Source organism: Myxine glutinosa, chromosome 11 (assembly GCF_964187855.1).
Source record: "Myxine glutinosa chromosome 11, kmMyxGlut1.1, whole genome shotgun sequence".
In the NCBI taxonomy this organism is placed as follows: domain Eukaryota; kingdom Metazoa; phylum Chordata; class Myxini; order Myxiniformes; family Myxinidae; genus Myxine; species Myxine glutinosa.
This window is the reverse complement of record NC_136271.1, coordinates 65,813,386-65,832,835: the sequence shown is the minus strand read 5'-3', so window position 1 is coordinate 65,832,835 and position 19,450 is coordinate 65,813,386. Positions and strand designations below refer to the sequence as shown.

Genomic DNA, 19,450 nt, shown 5'->3' with positions numbered 1-19,450 from the left:
CAACCGGTGAGTCGTGCGATGTAGGGACGTTGGGTAGAACGATGTCACATGACCATAACGTCGTCCATGTAAATGTTACAGAAACCAAATTCGTACGGAAGCAATTTTTTTTTTTTCCCGCAAAGGATGTTTCCATCGAGTGACCAATGACAGAAGTGCTCATGCAGTGAACCTACAACCCATAAAGTCATACCTCAGCCAAAGGGGGCTAACGACCCTTGTAATAGCAATAGATTTGGGAGAAAAAACCCAAAAAAGTCCAAAAATTGCAAAGAATGCTCCTTAATCATATTCTCGCAAGGTGAAACATTTCAATATATCGTTTTTCCTTTTTTTTTTTTTCCAGGATCTCAATAGAAAACATTTGATGCATGCCATTCGAAGCTGAGCGTGTTGTCATCAAATAAATCTCTTGCAATAAGTCCAGCAAAGAGTTCAGCCAGGTGAGAGTTCAAGTGCAGGGTTACTGAGAACCCCATTCACACTCTTTACTATAGTATACAGCACTTTTTTTTTCTTTTTTTTTTTACTTGATAGCGATATTTAGCTTAATCCTTGAATTAAGAAGTTTGTTGTATTCTGTATATATTTTTCATCATTCACTACCACGGTAGCTACTCCAGCATCAGCCCTCATTGCAGTTGCTCTGAGTGTTCTTTTGGTGTGCGATGCGCTAAGTGCCTCCATTGGCTCAAACGTGGGTCTGCCTCAATCCAGAGTGTGAATCCCGTCGTAAGGGCAATGTGCGGTGGATGCCGCGTGAATGCGCGTTCCTACAGCATGTGCCTCTCCGTGTAGAAAAAGGAAAAGGACTTCCGTCCGATCGTCAGCTAATGGGCAGTGGGACCTCATATGACGGACCTGCCGGTGAACATGCGCTTGGCCGTCTTGCGAAGCTGTGAGCTGTCGGGATGGTTTTCACGCAGGTGTATGTGGAACAAGCCCTGATCACTGGCCGTGTGGCCGCACACCTCGCACACGTAGAGCTTGGTGCGCCGCTCCTTGTAGCCGTAGCATTGCTGGACGTTGTGGATCTTGCGCATGTGAGACTCCAGGGAGCAGCGCTGCGTGAATGCCTTGTCGCAGCATTCGCACTTGTATGGGCGAACACCTGCAGGAGAACAGGTATGACAAATATGGATGTTGAGCATTAGAATAAACGCATGAGAGGCAGCCATTAGATCATTGGATAAATGACGATGATATGGCAAATAAATGAGGGAATTGCAGAATGTTATACAATGTACCAACATTTCATTCCGTTGCTTACCTGTGTGAGTGCGCACATGCCGCTTGAGGTCAAAGGTATCATTGAATCCTTTTCCGCAAAAGTTGCACACGTGCTTCTTCACGTTATTGTGGCATTTGAGATGCCTGTTGAGCATCCGCTGGAGATTGAAGCCTTTCCCGCAGATTGGGCAGCAATGCGCATCTGGTTGCTGTGACACCTCTTCCCTCTCTTCATCAGATTTAATCTGCAACAGTGGTCACATGAGCAGGTTAGTGGAATGCCCAACCCCTGGACACATATCTATCTGTTTAACTTTGCAGCTGTTAAGGTGATGGCAGATACGAGGATAGCCACCATCTTTTCATGCCCTCAATGCTTTAGGTAGGAACACCAGATCAGATCTTCTGCTGGTATAAAAAAGTTTTCCTCTATACTCTGAAACCTAGTTATCGTTACTGATAACAACTCATAAAAAAAAATGGAGGCACCACCAACGAGGAGATCTGCCCAGCAGGCAAGGCTCAGGTCCGATCTTTCGACCACCAAATAGTCCCAGGTGAAGACCACTTGGTGGTTGAAACGTCGGACCTGTGCCTTGCCTGCTGGCCTTAATATTTTTCTGTGAACTCTATTGACTGTATCACAAAAAATATATTACTACTGCTGTAGTTTTAAAATTAATGTACGCACATTGTAGCCCGCTAAAATAGTTTGTGTTCACTACAAGTTCAAGGTATGGGACGTGTGTGTGTGTGTGTGTGTGTGTGTGTGTGTGTGTGTGTTTGTGTGTGTGTGTGTGTGTGTGTGTGTGTGTGTGTGTGTGTGTGGTTGTTGCTGTTGTTGTTGTTGTATAGCCCCAGACAGTTCCCTTGAACTGTTTCCCTGGTCGTGTTTTCACATCATGATGTTACGCTATGATACAATCACGCTCCGTGGAACATCCCAGCAGCGGAACATTATCTTGCTTGCGTGTTACATGTATGTATATTTTACCTCTATGTGGTGGCGCTATAACAATAACCTTTATAATGGATTTACAGGTCAGCATATGTTACATACAGGATTAAGAAACATAGCGCTATCGTCGCTAAATAGGCATCGATATATATATATATATATATATATTTAAATTAAATATCTTAGTTATTTGTGCACTACATGTTACATTAGCTCTTCACGCCTGTTGTTTGTGTCCTTTATGACATCCTTAAAAACAGTAAATTTCCTGTTTGGAATGATTTTCAATTTTTGTTTCACTGCCAGACATGTAGATAGAGTAAAACATGGCTTATCCTTACTTTGTGCTACACGCTACACTAAAATTGGCCATTTTCAGCTTTTCCCTTTTTACCGTGTATTACCACAAGCGATACCTTCGTTCGATGCAACGTATACTGCTTGTAACATTGCTCACAACTATGGGCACACCAGCTTCATAGGATTTGCCAATCGCAGCAGAAATCATGATGACGGGGAACGTCATACAGTATGTGCTGGAAGGAAAGGTATTGAGGTGTCCAGTTGAAGATGGATGCGTTAACACCTCAAGCTAAATATACTTCACAGCTTCAAAAGGGAATTGCGTGAGATCAACAAACTATTGCTGGAGGGTAGAAGGAAGTCACATTTTTGTGTCCCTTCTCTCCCACTCGCACGTCCGCCTCACCCCAACCCCTACCCCTCCCTCACATAACAAACTTTTGAAATCCTAAATGTGCGATCACTTCGAGGGAACCAGTTCTGTAACATTTCAGACACTTTTAAATGCTGAAAGATGTAAAACTACAATAACTGCATCGCTGAAAAAAAATGTAAAGCACAGATTTCCTTTTTACAATAAGTTTCACTTGAAGTAGCACCTTCAGGTCTATATATTACTTCCCAAGCACTGCATGGTCTTTTGTACACATGTGATTGGTGGAAATTACTGCGTACAAAAGGATACCAGACTTGGTGGCGTAATGCTTAGACAGCCGGCTCCGAGACTGGGAGGTCAGAGCTGCTCCAATCCTGGCTGAGTCATACCAAATACTTTACTAACAGTAAAGGTTGGCATCCATGGCGAGGAGAAAATTCCTTCTTTGGGAATTCCCCGCTGAGTGCGTGTGTAAAGCGGCACCATTGTTGCGATATCACTGGCACCCAGAGGAACCCAGGAAGTGACGTCACTTCCCCCAAGCTCAGCGACTGTGTTTGTCTGATCTAACAGTTCTGTGTTGCGCCTCGTCTCGTGTATTCGGCTGCACATCCATGTGCGTTAGATGTGTGCGTGGCAACTCCACTGGGAGCCTTAGATCCTTAAAAAACAAAGTATAGTTACAAAAAACAACAACAACAACACATTGCAAGCAGAATTGACAGCTTGCTAACACTTCATCAGATCTGTGGATTCGGGTGACTTGAAGGTTTTGCGGCCTTTTCTGAGGAGCAAAGATATGAGAGGCCGTTTTATAACCACCCAACAGGTAAACTACTGCTCATACACCTTTCTTTTATTTTAACCTGCAAGTCGTGCTGTTACCCTCCCGACAGCTCTTGTTGCTGTGAATGGTGTCGTGCCATGTTCAGAGGTAAAAAGCACGGGCTCCTAAAACCTTTGAGCACGACCCAAGGTGTATGACGTCATCACTGTTATCTCGTATGCATCAAGGTAGTTCATTACCAAGCTTTAATATGGAAAACAAATGGATGATGCATAGGATTGCATAATAACGTTTTGCTCATGAGGAAGATCAATGGTATCGATGTATGGGGACACTCATAGTTCCAGCTCTACATTATTAGGGTTAAACACAAATCCTATTGTCAGATAAGCACATAGAGGTAAACTAGAAGGGTACCTGGTAGAGGGCATACCTCCACCAGGCTGAACAGTTGATGATTTGCATTCCACTGATAGGCCGGATCTGGATTCGGACCTGAACCAAAATCTAATCGGCTTGTTCTTGTTTAGTCATCTCATCCACAACTTTTTGAGACATCTTGATTACAAACAAACAGACAGGGGTGAAAACATAACGTCCACGCACTTTCGGTGACGCAGGTATCGAGAACATTGACAATTCGGCATTGTATAAAATGCTGACCATTTACATTCTCTTTAACCCACACCTGGGCTGCTTTTACCTTGACCTTGTCGCATCCGCCGAAGGCACTCTGTTCAGACACAATACAGTTCTCCGCCGTCTGGCTGCCCGTAGGGCTGAGCACGCCGAGTCCATCGCACAGAGCCGCCACAGGGGCTCCGTACAAACATGCCGCCGACCAGGTACAGAACTCGGCGGGACACGGTGACCGGGGCACCTGCACGGGCCACGGAGCCGGTTGTGCGGGTCGAGCCGCAATGGCTGCGCATGGCATAGGGTGAAACAAGCAGATCAGGATTTAGGAAATCCATGGAGATGTCACTTCAAAAACAAAATAATACATATCTGATCATCCACGGAGCCAGGAAACCATGATAACAATTTAATAACATCTCAAATTGTTTGTCTCGATACTCTACCCTCCTCGGACATGCGATATGATCCTATCTGCAGTTAATCCCATACAATCGAGCTCATTGGACATTAAAAAACCTACTGTTCATAGAACACCTTACCCCACGCAGTCTTTAGATAAAGGACATGAGACTTTATTGGAACAAGAAAAGAAGAAGATTCTCGAATTTGCCCTGGCCTGAGAGGATGAGTGGCAGATTTGATTGGTCGAGACGGTGTACAATTTTTCCCAAATATTGCTCAACTGGTGGTTTTAGGAAGTGAAAACAAAGCGATTTGTGTTCTACAACGTTCAAATTAATAATTGAATTGAAATAAAATAAAGGTTTCAAACTAAAAAAAAAAAAAAAAAACAATTGGGAAATTTACTGCCATTGAAGCAGCATCTTTTACACCACCTTATTTCAACTAACACGTTACATTATTTCTTCATGCTTGTTGTTTGTGTCCTCGATAACGTCCAAAAGATTCTAAAGGGTAATTTTAAAGGGTAATAATAAAGGATTTTAAAGGATAATAAAAAAGGTAATTTATCTCAGTCAACGGAGTATCTTCTCTTCTCGACTTGGTTACGACTAACTTCCCTGCAAATGTCTGCTGCTCTTCTTCTGCTCCAATCGGTTCCTCTGATCATTTCCTTGTTAAAGTGGAGATCTCTCTGGCCATTTTCAGAGAGCTTCCTCAGCGCCGACCAGTCTGGCATTTCATTCAGGCCAACTGGCATGGTCTTCAAGCAGCCATCAATCATCTGGACTGGTCTCATATCTCTACTGCCTCTGACATCAGCTCTTCCTGGGAATTCTTCCAAAGTAAATTGCTCTCTCATGCACAGATTTATCCAATCTCGTCTTCAATTGTCATACCCTTCCTCCCGTCCATGGTACACTGAAGCTTGTGGTGAGGCAGTTGTCCCGAAACAACTTGCCTTTGACTCTTGGAAGGCTAATCCAACTGAAGGTAATCTCAGTTTCTTTCACAAAGCTCGGAACAAGTGTGTCTACCCTCAGGAGAGCCAGGAAACAATATCTCTCTACTCTCAAGACTGAACGCTCAAACCTGTCTCCCTCCTCAAAATTCTGGTGGCGTCTGGTCAAATCTGTTTCTGGTGTTTGTTCCCCTTCCATCCCCTCCCTTACCTCAAATGGCTACACAGCTGACACCACATGTGAAAAAGCCCAATGCCTCAACTCTGTGTTTGCCTCAAAATCTTGTGTCCCGAACCCATCTCTCTCTGTACCCACCTTTTCCAGTCGAACCAAACTGCTCCTGGACTCTGTGTCCTTCTCTCCTGACAAGGCAGATAAGTTTTTTTCAAACCTTGACTCAGATTCTGCAACTGGACCAGACGGCATCAGCCCACGGGTCCTAAAAATCCTGCTCTTCCACTCTATCTCACCCTCTCACTGTTCTTTTCACGCTTTCTTTTGCTCAAGGTCCTCTGCCATCTGCTTGGAAATCAGCCAACATCACCGCTTTACACAAAAAAGTGCAAAAACAGATCCTTGCAACTACAGACCAATCAGCCTGCTCCCAATAATCAGCAAGGTCATGGAATTCAATCATCGCTTCTGACATCAAATGCTTCCTCTTTTCCAATGGCTTGATCTCGGATCAACAATTTGGATTCAGACCAGGTCATTCTACTCTGGACATGCTCTTCTGCTGTCTCAACAATGGATGGAGGTCCTCAATGCCAAAGAGGACATCAGAGCTGTCTCCCTTGACATATCACGTGCCTTCGATACGGTCGGGCACCCCCGCTCTGCTCACCAAACTCTCCTCCTATGGTAGCCATGGAAATCTCCATGCATGGCTTGCGGACTTCCTCTCTGGTTGAAGTCAACGTGTGGCCCTGAATGGATTTCTCTCATCTCCCCCTTCTTGTTCAGGCTGGAGCTCCCCAATGCAGTGTTCTGGACCCTGTGCTTTTTCTGGTCTTCATCAATGATCTCTCCGACTCTCTGGAAAAATCCTCTCTATCTCTTTGCTGATGACTCCACTCTCTGCCACTCCACACCTCATCCCTCAGATCAGCAATCTGCAGCCTCCACACTCTCTGCAGATTTGGACAAAATCACAGACTGGTCAAACAAGTGGAACATGTCTTTCAATCATGACAAATCTCACACTCTCACAAAGTCTCTTCGAATAGACCGACTGGACAACCCTCCCATCTACTTTCTGAATAATCCTCTCCAAGAAGTTCTGTCACTCAAACTTTTGGGGCTCACTATCTGCCATGATCTTTCCTGGGAAAACCACATTTCCAAGCTGGCCTCCAAACATAGTCGCCGACTGGGCATCCTCCTTCCTTGGCACACCTGAGCTCCTCACCACATACAAGGCTTTCATCCGCAGCTCAATGGAATACTGTTCCCCCCTCTGGGCTGGTGCTCCTGCCCCAAACCTAGCTCGGCTTCAGGCTGTTGAAACCAAAGCTTTCAGAATCATTGGAATCTCCCGCGATGAAGCTAACTCTGAGGGCCTTTCACTCACTCAACGCAGGCAGGTTGGCGGACTTTCTGTCTTCGACCGACTCCTTTCTGGCCCAGTCCCCCCAGCTCTCTCTGGGCTCTGTCCCCTAAATATTCCTGCAGGTCGCACAAGATCTGCCTGCAACCCTCTTATGGTTAAACTGCCAAAATCAAGACTCTCTGCTCACCTTCACTCCTTCATTCCTCTTTTCTCCCGCCTCTGGAACAAACTCCCTCACTCTCTTCAATCCCACTCTTCCCTCCAGGTCTTTAAAACAGCTGTTCACTACCATCTCTTGTCTTCCCCTATTCAAACCTTGATCTTTTCTACCCCCGTTAATTCACCGCAGATCCACTTTTTTGAAATACCAACTTCTTTCCTGGAAGTCCTAGCAGTGTCCATGTGTTTTATACCTTTCTGCCCCCTCCCCCCACGTTCCCATGCCTCCTTCCCCCAAGCCCACTCCCTCCCACAGATCTCCCGATGTCCCTGCTCTCAAGTGTTGTACCTGTGTGCTTCCCTATCTTTCTCCATATTGTCTCCCGCTCCTTTTATCATATGTTTTATGTGTCAGTTTATCTTTTTGTGATTAATGTTAGCTCTTACACGAGCCTCGATCTTGTATATATATATATATATATATAATTTAAAAAAAGTTATAAAGGGTAATTCTGAAGGGTTCTGAAGAGTAATTATAAAGGGGATTAAATGGTAATTCTAGGGTGTTAGAAAGGGTATCGAACTTTTTATAATAAAGGGCAAGCCTGTCTCAATACAAGTGAATACGACGTCGATATGTACAGTCACGTGAAAAAGTAAGTACACCCCAAATAAAGTTTTGACTTTTTCAACATATTTCAACATACAGCTATTGTACACCGCACCTTTCCTATGCCATCTCCAGGCATTGCAAAACGTCATTGCCGGGCACCGAAGGGGGCTCGGCAGTGACGCACGCTGAAAGGGAGTACTCAGTTTTCACTCTGTTTGTTTGTTTTCTTTCTTCTTTTTTTGTTTTCTTGTTTGTTTGTCCGGACGATATCTCAGCCATCCTTTGAGCTCGGAAGCTGAAATTTCGGCACAGTAGGGAGCAAGTCCTTTGTAAAAAACTGTATTTTTTCTTTTTTGAATAATCAATTAATTGAGGAGTTATTTAATTATTAGCGATTAATTAAGTACTTATTTAATTAATCAAATTTCCTTTCTCTTCTGACCATTAACGCAGGCACCTTTTGAGTTAGGAAGCTGATATTTGGACATGCCAATGACCAGCTGATTTGGCTGCAAAGGCTATTTTTGATGTATTAATTAATCAATTAATCAATTAATCGATTAATTATTTAATTATTCGATTAATGACTAAAAAAATTTTTTTTTTAAGTTACAGATTCTGATGAAATGGTGGTGGTTTATGTGTTCTCTGACCGAATTGATTAATAATTTAATTTTTTTTATGATTATTATTTATTTATTTTCATTATTAATCATTTATTTATTTTCTTTCTCATTTGGCCAATATCTCAGGCACCTTTTGAGCTCGGAAGCTAATATTTGAACATGAGTGACCAAGTGATGTGGCTATCAAGGATATTTTTGATTTACTGATTAATCAATTAATCAATAAATCGATTAATTATTTAATTATTCGATTAATTACTAAAAAAAAAATTTTTTTTCAGTTACAGATTCTGATGAAATGGTGGTGGTTTATGTGTTCTGTGACCGAATTGATTAATAATTTAATTTTTTAATGATTATTATTTATTTATTTTCATTATTAATCATTTATTTATTTTCTTTCTCATTTGGCCAATATCTCAGGCACCTTTTGAGCTCGGAAGCTAATATTTGGACATGACAGTGACCAAGTGATGTGGCTATCAAGGATATTTTTGATTTATTGATTAATCATTTAATCGATTAATTATTTAATTATTCGATGAATGGCCTAATTAATTAATTTTTTAAGTTACAGATTCGGAGGAAATGGTGGTGGTTTATCAAGGATATTTTTGATTTATTGATAAATCATTTAATCGATTAATTATTTATTGATTAATCGATTAATTATTTATTGATTAATCAATTAATTATTTAATTTTTTATTAATGACCTATTTAATTAAATTTCTAAAAGATACATCTTCAGATGAAGCATTAGTGGTTTAGTTATGCTATTAGCCAATTGATTAAGAAAATATTTTGTGATAATCTTTTATTGATTTTAATTATACAATTAATCAATCAATTAGTGTACACCTCTCCCTCCCAATGCAGCCTCTATGAGCTGCACTGCGGTATTGCCGGGCGCCAGAGTCGCCCCGGCAATGCCGCACTGTAGGATATTTAATTATTTGGCATGGGGGCGGTGTACTTTGAATGTATCTGTACTTGTTTGATCTTCATTTCAACGATATTGATAGATAAAGGTGATATAATATAACAAATATCATGAAACATTTACATTTTGTTGTCCATTGTATCTATCTATAATTCCAGTAATCTCTGTCTGTCTGTCTGTACGTTTGTTTGTTTGTCTGTGACCGCTGTTTCTCGACAACTACCGGTCCGATATACTTGAAACTTGCCAGGTATATTGCTGGGGACCCGAGGATGTGCCTTTTCAAGGTTTCATATTAATCGGACAATTACTTACCGAGCTATGTCCAAAAAACGATTCAACCAATCAGAGAGCAGCGAACGATCGCGTGTGCCGAACGTGGCGGGCACACTCTGCCTCGGATGGCACATTTGAGAGCGTATTCATTTATTTCACGTTTGCAAACTATGTTGGCGTTAAACTATGTTTTACAACTAATAAAAACGAATTTGCGATTCATTCGCTTTCCTGCGCGTTTGTGTACGCGATGGCGATTTCTTTACCAAACTCCGGAAGCCGTTCGCTTTGGACCGAACCATTTCATGTAAATAGAGGGGGGGGATTGTCACCACTCGCAAGCCGTTCGCTTTGGACCAAACCATTTCATGTAAATAGAGGGGGGGATATAATTTTAGATATAGATATAGTACGGGCATGCCCTAGTAATTTAAATAAACATAAATTGCTAATTTCGCATCGGGAAAAAGTAAGTACACCCTTGGCTCTAATAGGTGGTATTTCCCCCTTTGGCAGAAACAACCTCAAGTAGGCATTTCTTATAACTGTCTACCAGTCTCTGACATCGACTGGGAGAAATTTTTGCCCACTCCTCCATGCAGAATTCTTTCAGCTGTGCGATGTTTTGAGGGGTTTATTGCATGCACAGCTCGTTTCAAATCCCCCCCACAACATCTCGATGGGATTTAGATCCGGGCTTTGACTTGGCCATTCCAGAACCCTCCATTTTTTTATTTTCAGCCATTCCTTGGTGGATTTACTGGTATGTTTAGGGTCATTGTCATGTTGCAAGGTCCACCTTCGGTTGAGCTTCAATTCTCCGCCAGATGGCCTCACATTATCCTCAAGCACCCTCTGGTACAATGAAGAATTCATAGTGGATTCTATGATGGTGAGCTGCCCAGGCCCTGATGCATCAAAGCTGCCCCAAACCATAATATTTCCGCCACCATGCTTTACAGTTGGTATCAGGTTCTTGTGGTCAAATGCTGTCTTTGGTTTTCGCCAAACATGTCTTCTGGTACTGTGGCCAAATAGCTCTACCTTTGACTCATCTGTCCAGAGAACATTGTTCCAGAAGTGCTGGTCTTTGCCTAGGTGTTCATTGGCAAACTTTAGTCTTGCCCTGATGTTCTTTCTGGACAGCAAAGGTTTCCCCCTGGCACACCTCCCATGTAGATCAAATTTGTGCAGCCTCTTTCTAATGGTAGACTCGTGCACTTTGATATCAACAGTGGCAAGAGCTACCTGTAGGTCCCGTGATGACATTCTGGGGTTCTTAGAGACTTCTTTCAGCATCTTGCGGTCTGCTCTCGGGCTGAACTTGCTGGGGTGGCCTGGCCTGAAGAAGTTGGCAGTTGTTTGGAATCTTCTCCACTTGTCGATGATCTTCCGGACAGTCGAATGATTGATTTCAAATTGTTTGGAGATCTCTTTAAATCCCTTCCCAGACTCGTAGGCATCGATATCCTTCTTTCTGAAGGCCTCAGACAGCTCTTTTGATCTAGGCATGGTGATGCCACACACTTCAACAACAAAGAGCAAACCAAATTAAATGTCTGAGGTTTAAATAAGACAGGTTCCTCCAAGATCCTCTCTAACGATGTTCTAATCATTTTCACCTGAGCTGGTGCACCTGATTCTAATTTTAGGTATTTGAAGTAGTGATAAATGTAGGGGTGTACTTACTTTTTCCACATGCGAAATTTGCATTTATGTTTTTTTAAATTATACAATGGACTACAAAATGTAAATATTTCATGATATTTGTTATATTATATCACCTTTATCCATCAATATTGTTGAAATGAGGATCAAATAGCTGTATGTTGAAATGTGTTGAAAAAGTCAAAACTTTACATGGGGTGTACTTACTTTTTCACGTGACTGTATGTACAAAGACCGCACTTTAATAATTATATAATAAACTGTGTTAACGCGATCTCAAATCATCATCCATCGATCTCGAATCATCATCCTTTGATCTCGAATCATCATCCTTTGATCTCGAATCATCATCCGCCGATCTCGAATCATCATCCGCCGATCCTGAATCATCATCCTTCGATCTAGAATCATCATCCTTTGATCTCGAATCCTTTGATCGAATCCTTTGATTGATTGAATCCTTTGAATTTGATCTCGAATCCTTTGATCCTTTGATCCTTTGAATCCTTTGATCGAATCCTTTGATTGATCGAATCCTTTGAATTTGATCTCGAATCCTTTGATCCGTTGATCTCGAATCATCATCCACGGATCTCGAATCATCATCCGCCGATCCTGAATCATCATCCTTCGATCTAGAATCATCATCCGTCCATCTGGAATCATCATCCGTCAATCTGTAATCGTCATTTGTCCTTCTCAAATCATAATCTGCCAATCTCAACTCATCATAATTCGTTGATCTCGAATCATCATTGGTTGATCTCGAATTATCCATTGATCTCGAATCATCATTTGCTGATCTCGAATTATCATCTGTCAATCTCGACTCATCCATCATCTGCCAATCTCAAAATCATTTGTTGATCTCGAATCATCATTTGTTGATCTCGAATCATCATTTGTTGATCTCAAATTATCATCCGTCGATCTCGAATCATCATTCGCCGATCTCGAATTATCATCTGTCAATTTCGAGTCATCCATCGTCTGCCGATCTCAAAATCATCATTTGTTGATCTCGAATCATCATTTGTTGATCTCGAATCATCATCATTTGTTGATCTCACAATCATCATTTGTTGATCTCGAATTATCATCCGTCAATCTCGAATCATCATCCGTCAATCTCGAATCATCGTCCGTCAATCTCAAATCATCATCCGTCGATCTCGTCTCCGAACGAAGGAAATACGTTTATCATTGTTAAATGGCGAGAGGACACGTTTTGTTTTAACGGGAAACTGAAATGTTAGATATCCAAAGAATGGCCGCAACAATGATTCAGTAGAATGTCAAACACGAGGAAGTAAAGAGAGTAAATTCAAAACACCGGAGACATTGAGATGAGACAAGAACGATGAAGACACGGAATAAAAAGAGAAATGAAGTTCAAGACCCGGGAGCAGCGACGAAAGTAGCGAAACAATCAAAGTAATTGTCACCGTACGTTGCACCGCCCCCTAGCGGACACGTCACGGCGTAACGGGACAGCCTCGGCTACGCATGACGCAACACGCACGATATTAAATAATGTTCAGCCCATGGCCATGGGTGATGGTCGGCTTTATCTTTGTTTGGAGAATCATCTCTGGAACTATTTGAGCTATTTGATTTTAATTGGCAAGAGTAGTTGAGACTTGTTTATATTGAATGGTTGGTTGTTGAGAGGGTAATGATTGATGAATGGAAAGAGATGGAGGAGTCCAGGCTCATATAAATCAAAACAAAACAAACAAACCAATGAAAACAAAAACGAATGCAGACATAAAACCTCATGGAGAATGTTACTTTGATGTGGAAATAAACGATTAGAAAAGCAATAAATTGATGTTCATAATTTACAAACACCTTGAATTAAACGTGTGCTCAGGCCCAGTGTAATACATGTCACGTGATGTACGTGGATTCACTTGCATATCCCGAGAGTGTGCAGATTGCCATAAAATCCCCATAAATAGGATTCATTTTAACACAGAACCAAGTCATGTATGGTCACCATATATAATACTATAACGTTATAACATATAATCATCATGTTGCTATAAAATGAATTATGAAGTCTTTTGACCTTTTTCAGGTAAAAACAGCATGCAGGTAAAATGTTCAAGCATTGTTCATGTTCGGATTACTCATTATTTTTCTTGTATTGCAACATATTGTATTTAGTTCAGCTTTGCAAACAGGCTTTGATAATGTTCGAGGGATGATTAGTAGGTCCTGGATTGGCACCAAACTCCAACAAATGACATGGAAGCAGCTTCTTCCTCCTTCCTTTTCACAACGGTCATAATCTTTCAACTGAACAATCGCCATTTGGTCTTTGTAACCCAAACTCAGGCCACGATATTACTGATCAATCCGCAATGAAATTTCCAGCACATAAATGTTTACCTTCGTATACAATACAGCGTACAAAAAGTTATTGGAACGATATACGATAGTTCAAGATACGCAAACCTTTTATATTTCAATAAATATGAAAGGTATGATACACACACACACACACACACACACACACACACACACACACACACACACACACACACACACACACATATATATATATATATATATAAGCAAAGATTTGCGGTTGGGAGTATATCCAAATGACTCCATGGTAAGATCTCCAACCTTTAATTGAACAAAATTAATTTGTTCAATTAAAGGTTGGAGATCTTACCATGGAGTCATTCATATATATATATATATATATATATATATATATATATATATATATATATATATATATATATATATATATATAGACACAGTTTCCCTATCTGGTTCTGCCAAAGAAATTTCTTGTCTTGGGGTCATGCCGGGCAGTTTGCCATCCCTCTCCCAGCAGTAGTTAGGGCATGGATTAGCAATTTGTTCAGGGTGCCGGCGATAGCTCGCCTACTCTTCACGAAGGACAACGTTTGATCTTTAACGTCCACCAAAAATTCCAGTAGTATATATTTATATATTTATATAATGCTAACAAGATTGCCGAAACGCACGCACAATCGCTTCTGAGCTGTCTAGTCTGGGTTCGAATCCTGACTCGGCTATAAACTGTCATCTCGGTGTTTCACAGACAGGGTGATTAATTAATGTGTGTGCCATCATCCCCCGGATGGACGTTAAGTGGGCACCATGTTTGCTGCCATTAGTCGGTGGACTTTAAATATCCCATGGTGCCCTTTGCAAAGAGAAGGCGAGCTATTGCCGGCACCATGAACAAATTACAATTTCCTGCCAAAAGCACTGCTGTAAAAAGTACTGTACGAAGTGTAAAAGTACTGTAGTACTGTATTGTAAAAAGTACTGCCAAAAGTACATCAGACCTGATAAGGTGTATGTGTGTGTATATGTATAATATGTATGTATATATGTGAATGTATGTATATGTAAATGTATATATCTATATAAATATATATGTATATATATATGTAAATGTATGTATATGTAAATATATATATATATATATATATATATATATATATATATATATATATGTACATATGTAATTGTAGGTATATGTAAATGTATATATATATATATATATACATGTATGTATATATGTAAATATATGTGTATATATATATATATATATGTGTGTGTATGTATATATATTTATATATGTATGTATATGTATATATATATATATATATATATATATGTATGTATTTGTATATATATGTATGTATTTGTATATATATGTACATATGTATATGTATATTGCTCCCAGTAAGGTGCAGCAGTAGCTGTATGGGACACCTTACTGGCGGTTCCCCACTCATGGTATGAAGTCGCATAATGACTGATATAAAAACCGAAAGGTTTTCAGTCACAAGTGTATGGAAGGCTCACTGCGGTGCCCTGATGAAGTCCCAACAAGGGCGAAACCAGGTCGGTAACTGAGTTTTGCATACACTTGTGACAGCATCTGAATTTAACATCTATAATGACGCATTGCTAGATGGCTCCTCCGGAGCTTGGCAGACAATGCGGACATACGTGCGATGACGTCATGACGTTCGCTCATATGTATATATATATATATATATATATACTGTATATATATATTTATGCAGTTTGCTTCTCTATGACTGTTTATTGTTAGTTTTTATATCGTTCCAAAAACGTTTTGAACGTACATCGTTTGAAGGCGCTACCTTGACGTTGCGTAAACAGAGGCAACATCCATGACGTGCGGGCGCGAACGCTTTTCAAGAACACAGCAAAGAACATGATGAAAAACCCAGCGGTGTTAATTCTGTTCAGTGAGCAAAATGTACGTTTATAACAAAGATTATATCATCAGCCGCCGCGAGTGACGCCTGTTTTGATTTCCGCTGGAGCGCTCTCCTTCTCCAGTAAATGTAATATTTTTTGTCCATGCCAAAACTTATACCTACGATGTTGCACTAACCAAACCACCATGCGCAGGAGAGCGTGGGAGAACTTTCCTGGGGCCTTCATAAAGTTTCACAAAATAATGTATCTCTGGTGAGACATATTCCCAACAATATACAACAATGAATCGGACAAACAATGTAGTCACGGTTTTGCCAAATCAGCTTCAAGTTGTCTTCTTTAAGTACTGTATGTTTTATTTATTATGCGAATCATATATACCGTTCATATAACATTTTGTACGAGTATAATATTGGTATCCTATATATATATATATATGTGTATATATATATATCAAGGTTATGTGAGCACTGTCCACTTGCGACGATAAACTTTGCGCAAAGTACAAATAATATTAAACAAGAGGCGAGCGGAGGGTCATGCGCGCACGGGCGAAAGGTAGAGCTTGCTGCTCGTCCTACCTGGAATGTAGCAATCGGCCCGTTCGCTGTCCGGCAACTCGCTCCATCGCCGACTCCCCGGGGATGGGCATCGCTTTTTCACCAGGAACGCACGGGGCATCGCAACGGGTCGTGCGTGGTAGCGCGGGACCCTTTTACGTGGCTCTGGGTTTGTGAGGTGAGCGCAGGTGAAGGTGCTGCGGTTTTTCGCTCGGGGTTCGGCGATGAACGATCTTTCTGCAGAGACACGGACCGACTAGGTAACGATATGTAGTTGCTGCGACGCGCCGTGCCCGTTATTACAGCGCAGACACCGAGGAGGTCTTTTAAACGGCGGTGGGGGCGGTGAAGATCGACGCATGCGCAACAGGTCTATAACGGTGTCAGGTAAAAGCGCGCACCTGTCCAACCGGTTATGTCTCCAGAACGACTGCGTCATCGCGGCCGCCACGTCTGTAATGAACCTCTATATTTGGGAAGCGACGTGCAGCGCCCCAGGAGCAAGCCCTCCCCGTGAGGTGCACGCTCAAAACAAGTCACCTGTTCGACCGGCTCCGAGGTCCCGCCCGAGCACTCCGCACCCTTTCTGCGCATTTTCTTTCTCCGAGATCCCACACACTTGTTCCATTATTATGGAAGACACTCCAACATTTGTACGAATCTTCTACCTGCGCGATACGATTGCACGACGTAATACCATACCACTCACCTTGTTTTTGTTACTGCATTCCAAACAACTTTCTGTTTACCGTATGAATGGCACAGATCGGTATGAAACACTAACAGTGTAAACTAACGGCATTTGAGCAATGCTAGGCTTCTTATCCGACTGTCGTAACAACATTTGTCAATAAATTCGTGCTTCGCTATTAGATTGTCGTAATAAAATAAAAACCCAGCCGACTCATTAACGACCCGTTGGCGGGCGGATTTCATCTGTCGGCTCCACGAGGTCTTGTCTACACACGGTGCTCGAGCACTCATTGTGATGGACTCTTTTTCCCTTCCCTTGTATCCAGGAGGTCATTCTTCTTGATGACTACAGGCCGCACCCTTCCGAGCTCCATACTTAAAAACAAAGTAAACTAGAACGGCGCTCTGTAGAGAGCGTACCTCCACCTGGTTGGCCATATCACTCAATGGTGAAGAATCACTAAAACATTCTACGAGTCGGATCCGGATCTTCACCAAAATTGAATCGATTCTTCCTTGTCACACACACAACCTGTCCAACAAATTTCGTCCAAATACATCCACAACTTTTTGAGATATCCTGCTATGTATCGTTTTTGGCCCTTTCTCCCAATGCTGAAGATTCATAAAAAAATTAAATAATTCTCATATCCGAATCCATATTCAGATCTTCACCAAAATCGAATCGTTTAGTCCTTGTCACACACACAACCTCTCCACGAAGGTTCGCCCAAATCCATCCACAACTTATTGAGATATCCTGCTATATGTCGGTTTTGGCCCTATCAATTTTAATAGCCGGATCCGAATCCGGATCTTCACCAAAGTATAACGATTTCCTCCTTGTCACATCTCTGCCAAATTTCATCCAAATCCGTCCACAACTTTTTGAGATATTTTGTTCACAAACGGACAGACAGACAGGGGTGAAAACATAACCTCCATCCACCTTTGGTGGCGGAGGTAAAAATAAACAAAATATGAAAAATGATGAACGTATGTTTTATCTATGCCCATTGTCTGGATTTCGTTGTTACAGGTGTACGTACAATATAAATGCGAGTCGCCATACATCCGATCTGCTTTGCCTTTATGGATGAAACATATTGATCGATCATCATGAAACCTACCAATAATAACAGATACACTTGAGTAACTGATATTTACCGTGAGTGTAATTTTTATGGTACACATTGCCACGTGAAATTGACATCCATCGTTTATATAAATAAGCATGTAAAATTTTGTCTGCAATTCCATCAAGAGACGACACATTTTATATAAATATATAAATACAGAAAAATATTTATTTACTTCTGATAACATGTGAATGCATGTGCGTGCACATGGGAAATACAGTTTGAAATGTGTAATTACATCTCATGTAAAATGTGACTTCAAGAGCTCAAATCCTCTCCCACATCACGCACACTGCATCGGGGAGTGGATCACCCACGGGGGAGTAGGCCACCCACGGGGGAGTGGGTCACACACAGGGGAGTGGGTCACACACGGGGGAGTGGGTCACACACGGGGGAGTGGGTCACACACGGGGGAGTGGGTCACACACGGGGGAGTGGGTCGCACACAGGGGAGAGGATCACGACGTTCATTGGTGGTCTCGTTCTGTTCCCTCATTCTTTTATTCATTTTGAAAATGGCAGTTACAAATGACCCTCATGCAACTCATTGAGACAGCGCTGACTTAAAGGAACAGGAATGACCACCTACATGCCCCACATTACGCAACTTTGAGCTAAAGACAGCTCGGATACACGCGACGCATATGGAGCATATTCTGACGTCGAGAGAAAGTTGCACCAAGAACCTGACAAAACAACGTCCGCAACACGTGACTGCACAGGATCACAAAGTACAGCAGCGAACCAGATTCACTCTGTTCCAAAATGAACACCTCAACCTCATCTGCAGGTTCGGCAAGGGCCTTTGGAGAATGAAGCTCCGCCCCTCTCCCCACATGCAGCATACCTAATTGCAACTTTTCATTGTGACTACGTCTAAAGAATGAAACATTCCTACTATATAAATAATACAGCTCAAATGGAAAAGTCCCTGGGAAAAAAGTTATGGGTGGTGTATAGTCCAGCAAAAAAACAAAATTACTCTTTTCGTTACAACATACAAAATGACATCTTTTAAACTAAAGATTTCAAATAAACGTATTTAAAGTGTATGTGCACTTCAATTATTTAAGAGCAGGTTGGACAAACATTGGTCCTTATCTCATCTAATGTTACCCTGATTTCCCAACAAACATGCACTCCTCACAATAAATTATGTTCAATTTATGTCAAGTAGTGGGGCATATACAAACCCCATCGATGGAACGAATGGAAGTTTAGACAGGATTACCTTTACTTCCGTATAATAATGATGAATGATGATGATAAAGTTATAAAATAAGAACCATGAAATATCTCTCGGCAAATTCCCGTGTGTGT

General features: G+C 41.5%; 1 protein-coding gene across 1 annotated transcript; it reads right to left on the bottom strand.

Moving 5' to 3' along the window:
* Positions 1–507: 507 nt before the first annotated feature.
* Positions 508–16,596, bottom strand: LOC137436723 (putative transcription factor Ovo-like 1). Its single transcript, XM_068130753.2, has 4 exons — positions 16,317–16,596; positions 4,358–4,578; positions 1,271–1,475; positions 508–1,111 (listed from the first exon to the last, which is right to left on the bottom strand). Exons 1-4 carry the CDS (start codon positions 16,414–16,416, stop codon positions 849–851), a joined length of 789 nt encoding a protein of 262 aa, XP_067986854.2. The 5' UTR covers positions 16,417–16,596; the 3' UTR covers positions 508–848.
* Positions 16,597–19,450: the final 2,854 nt, after the last annotated feature.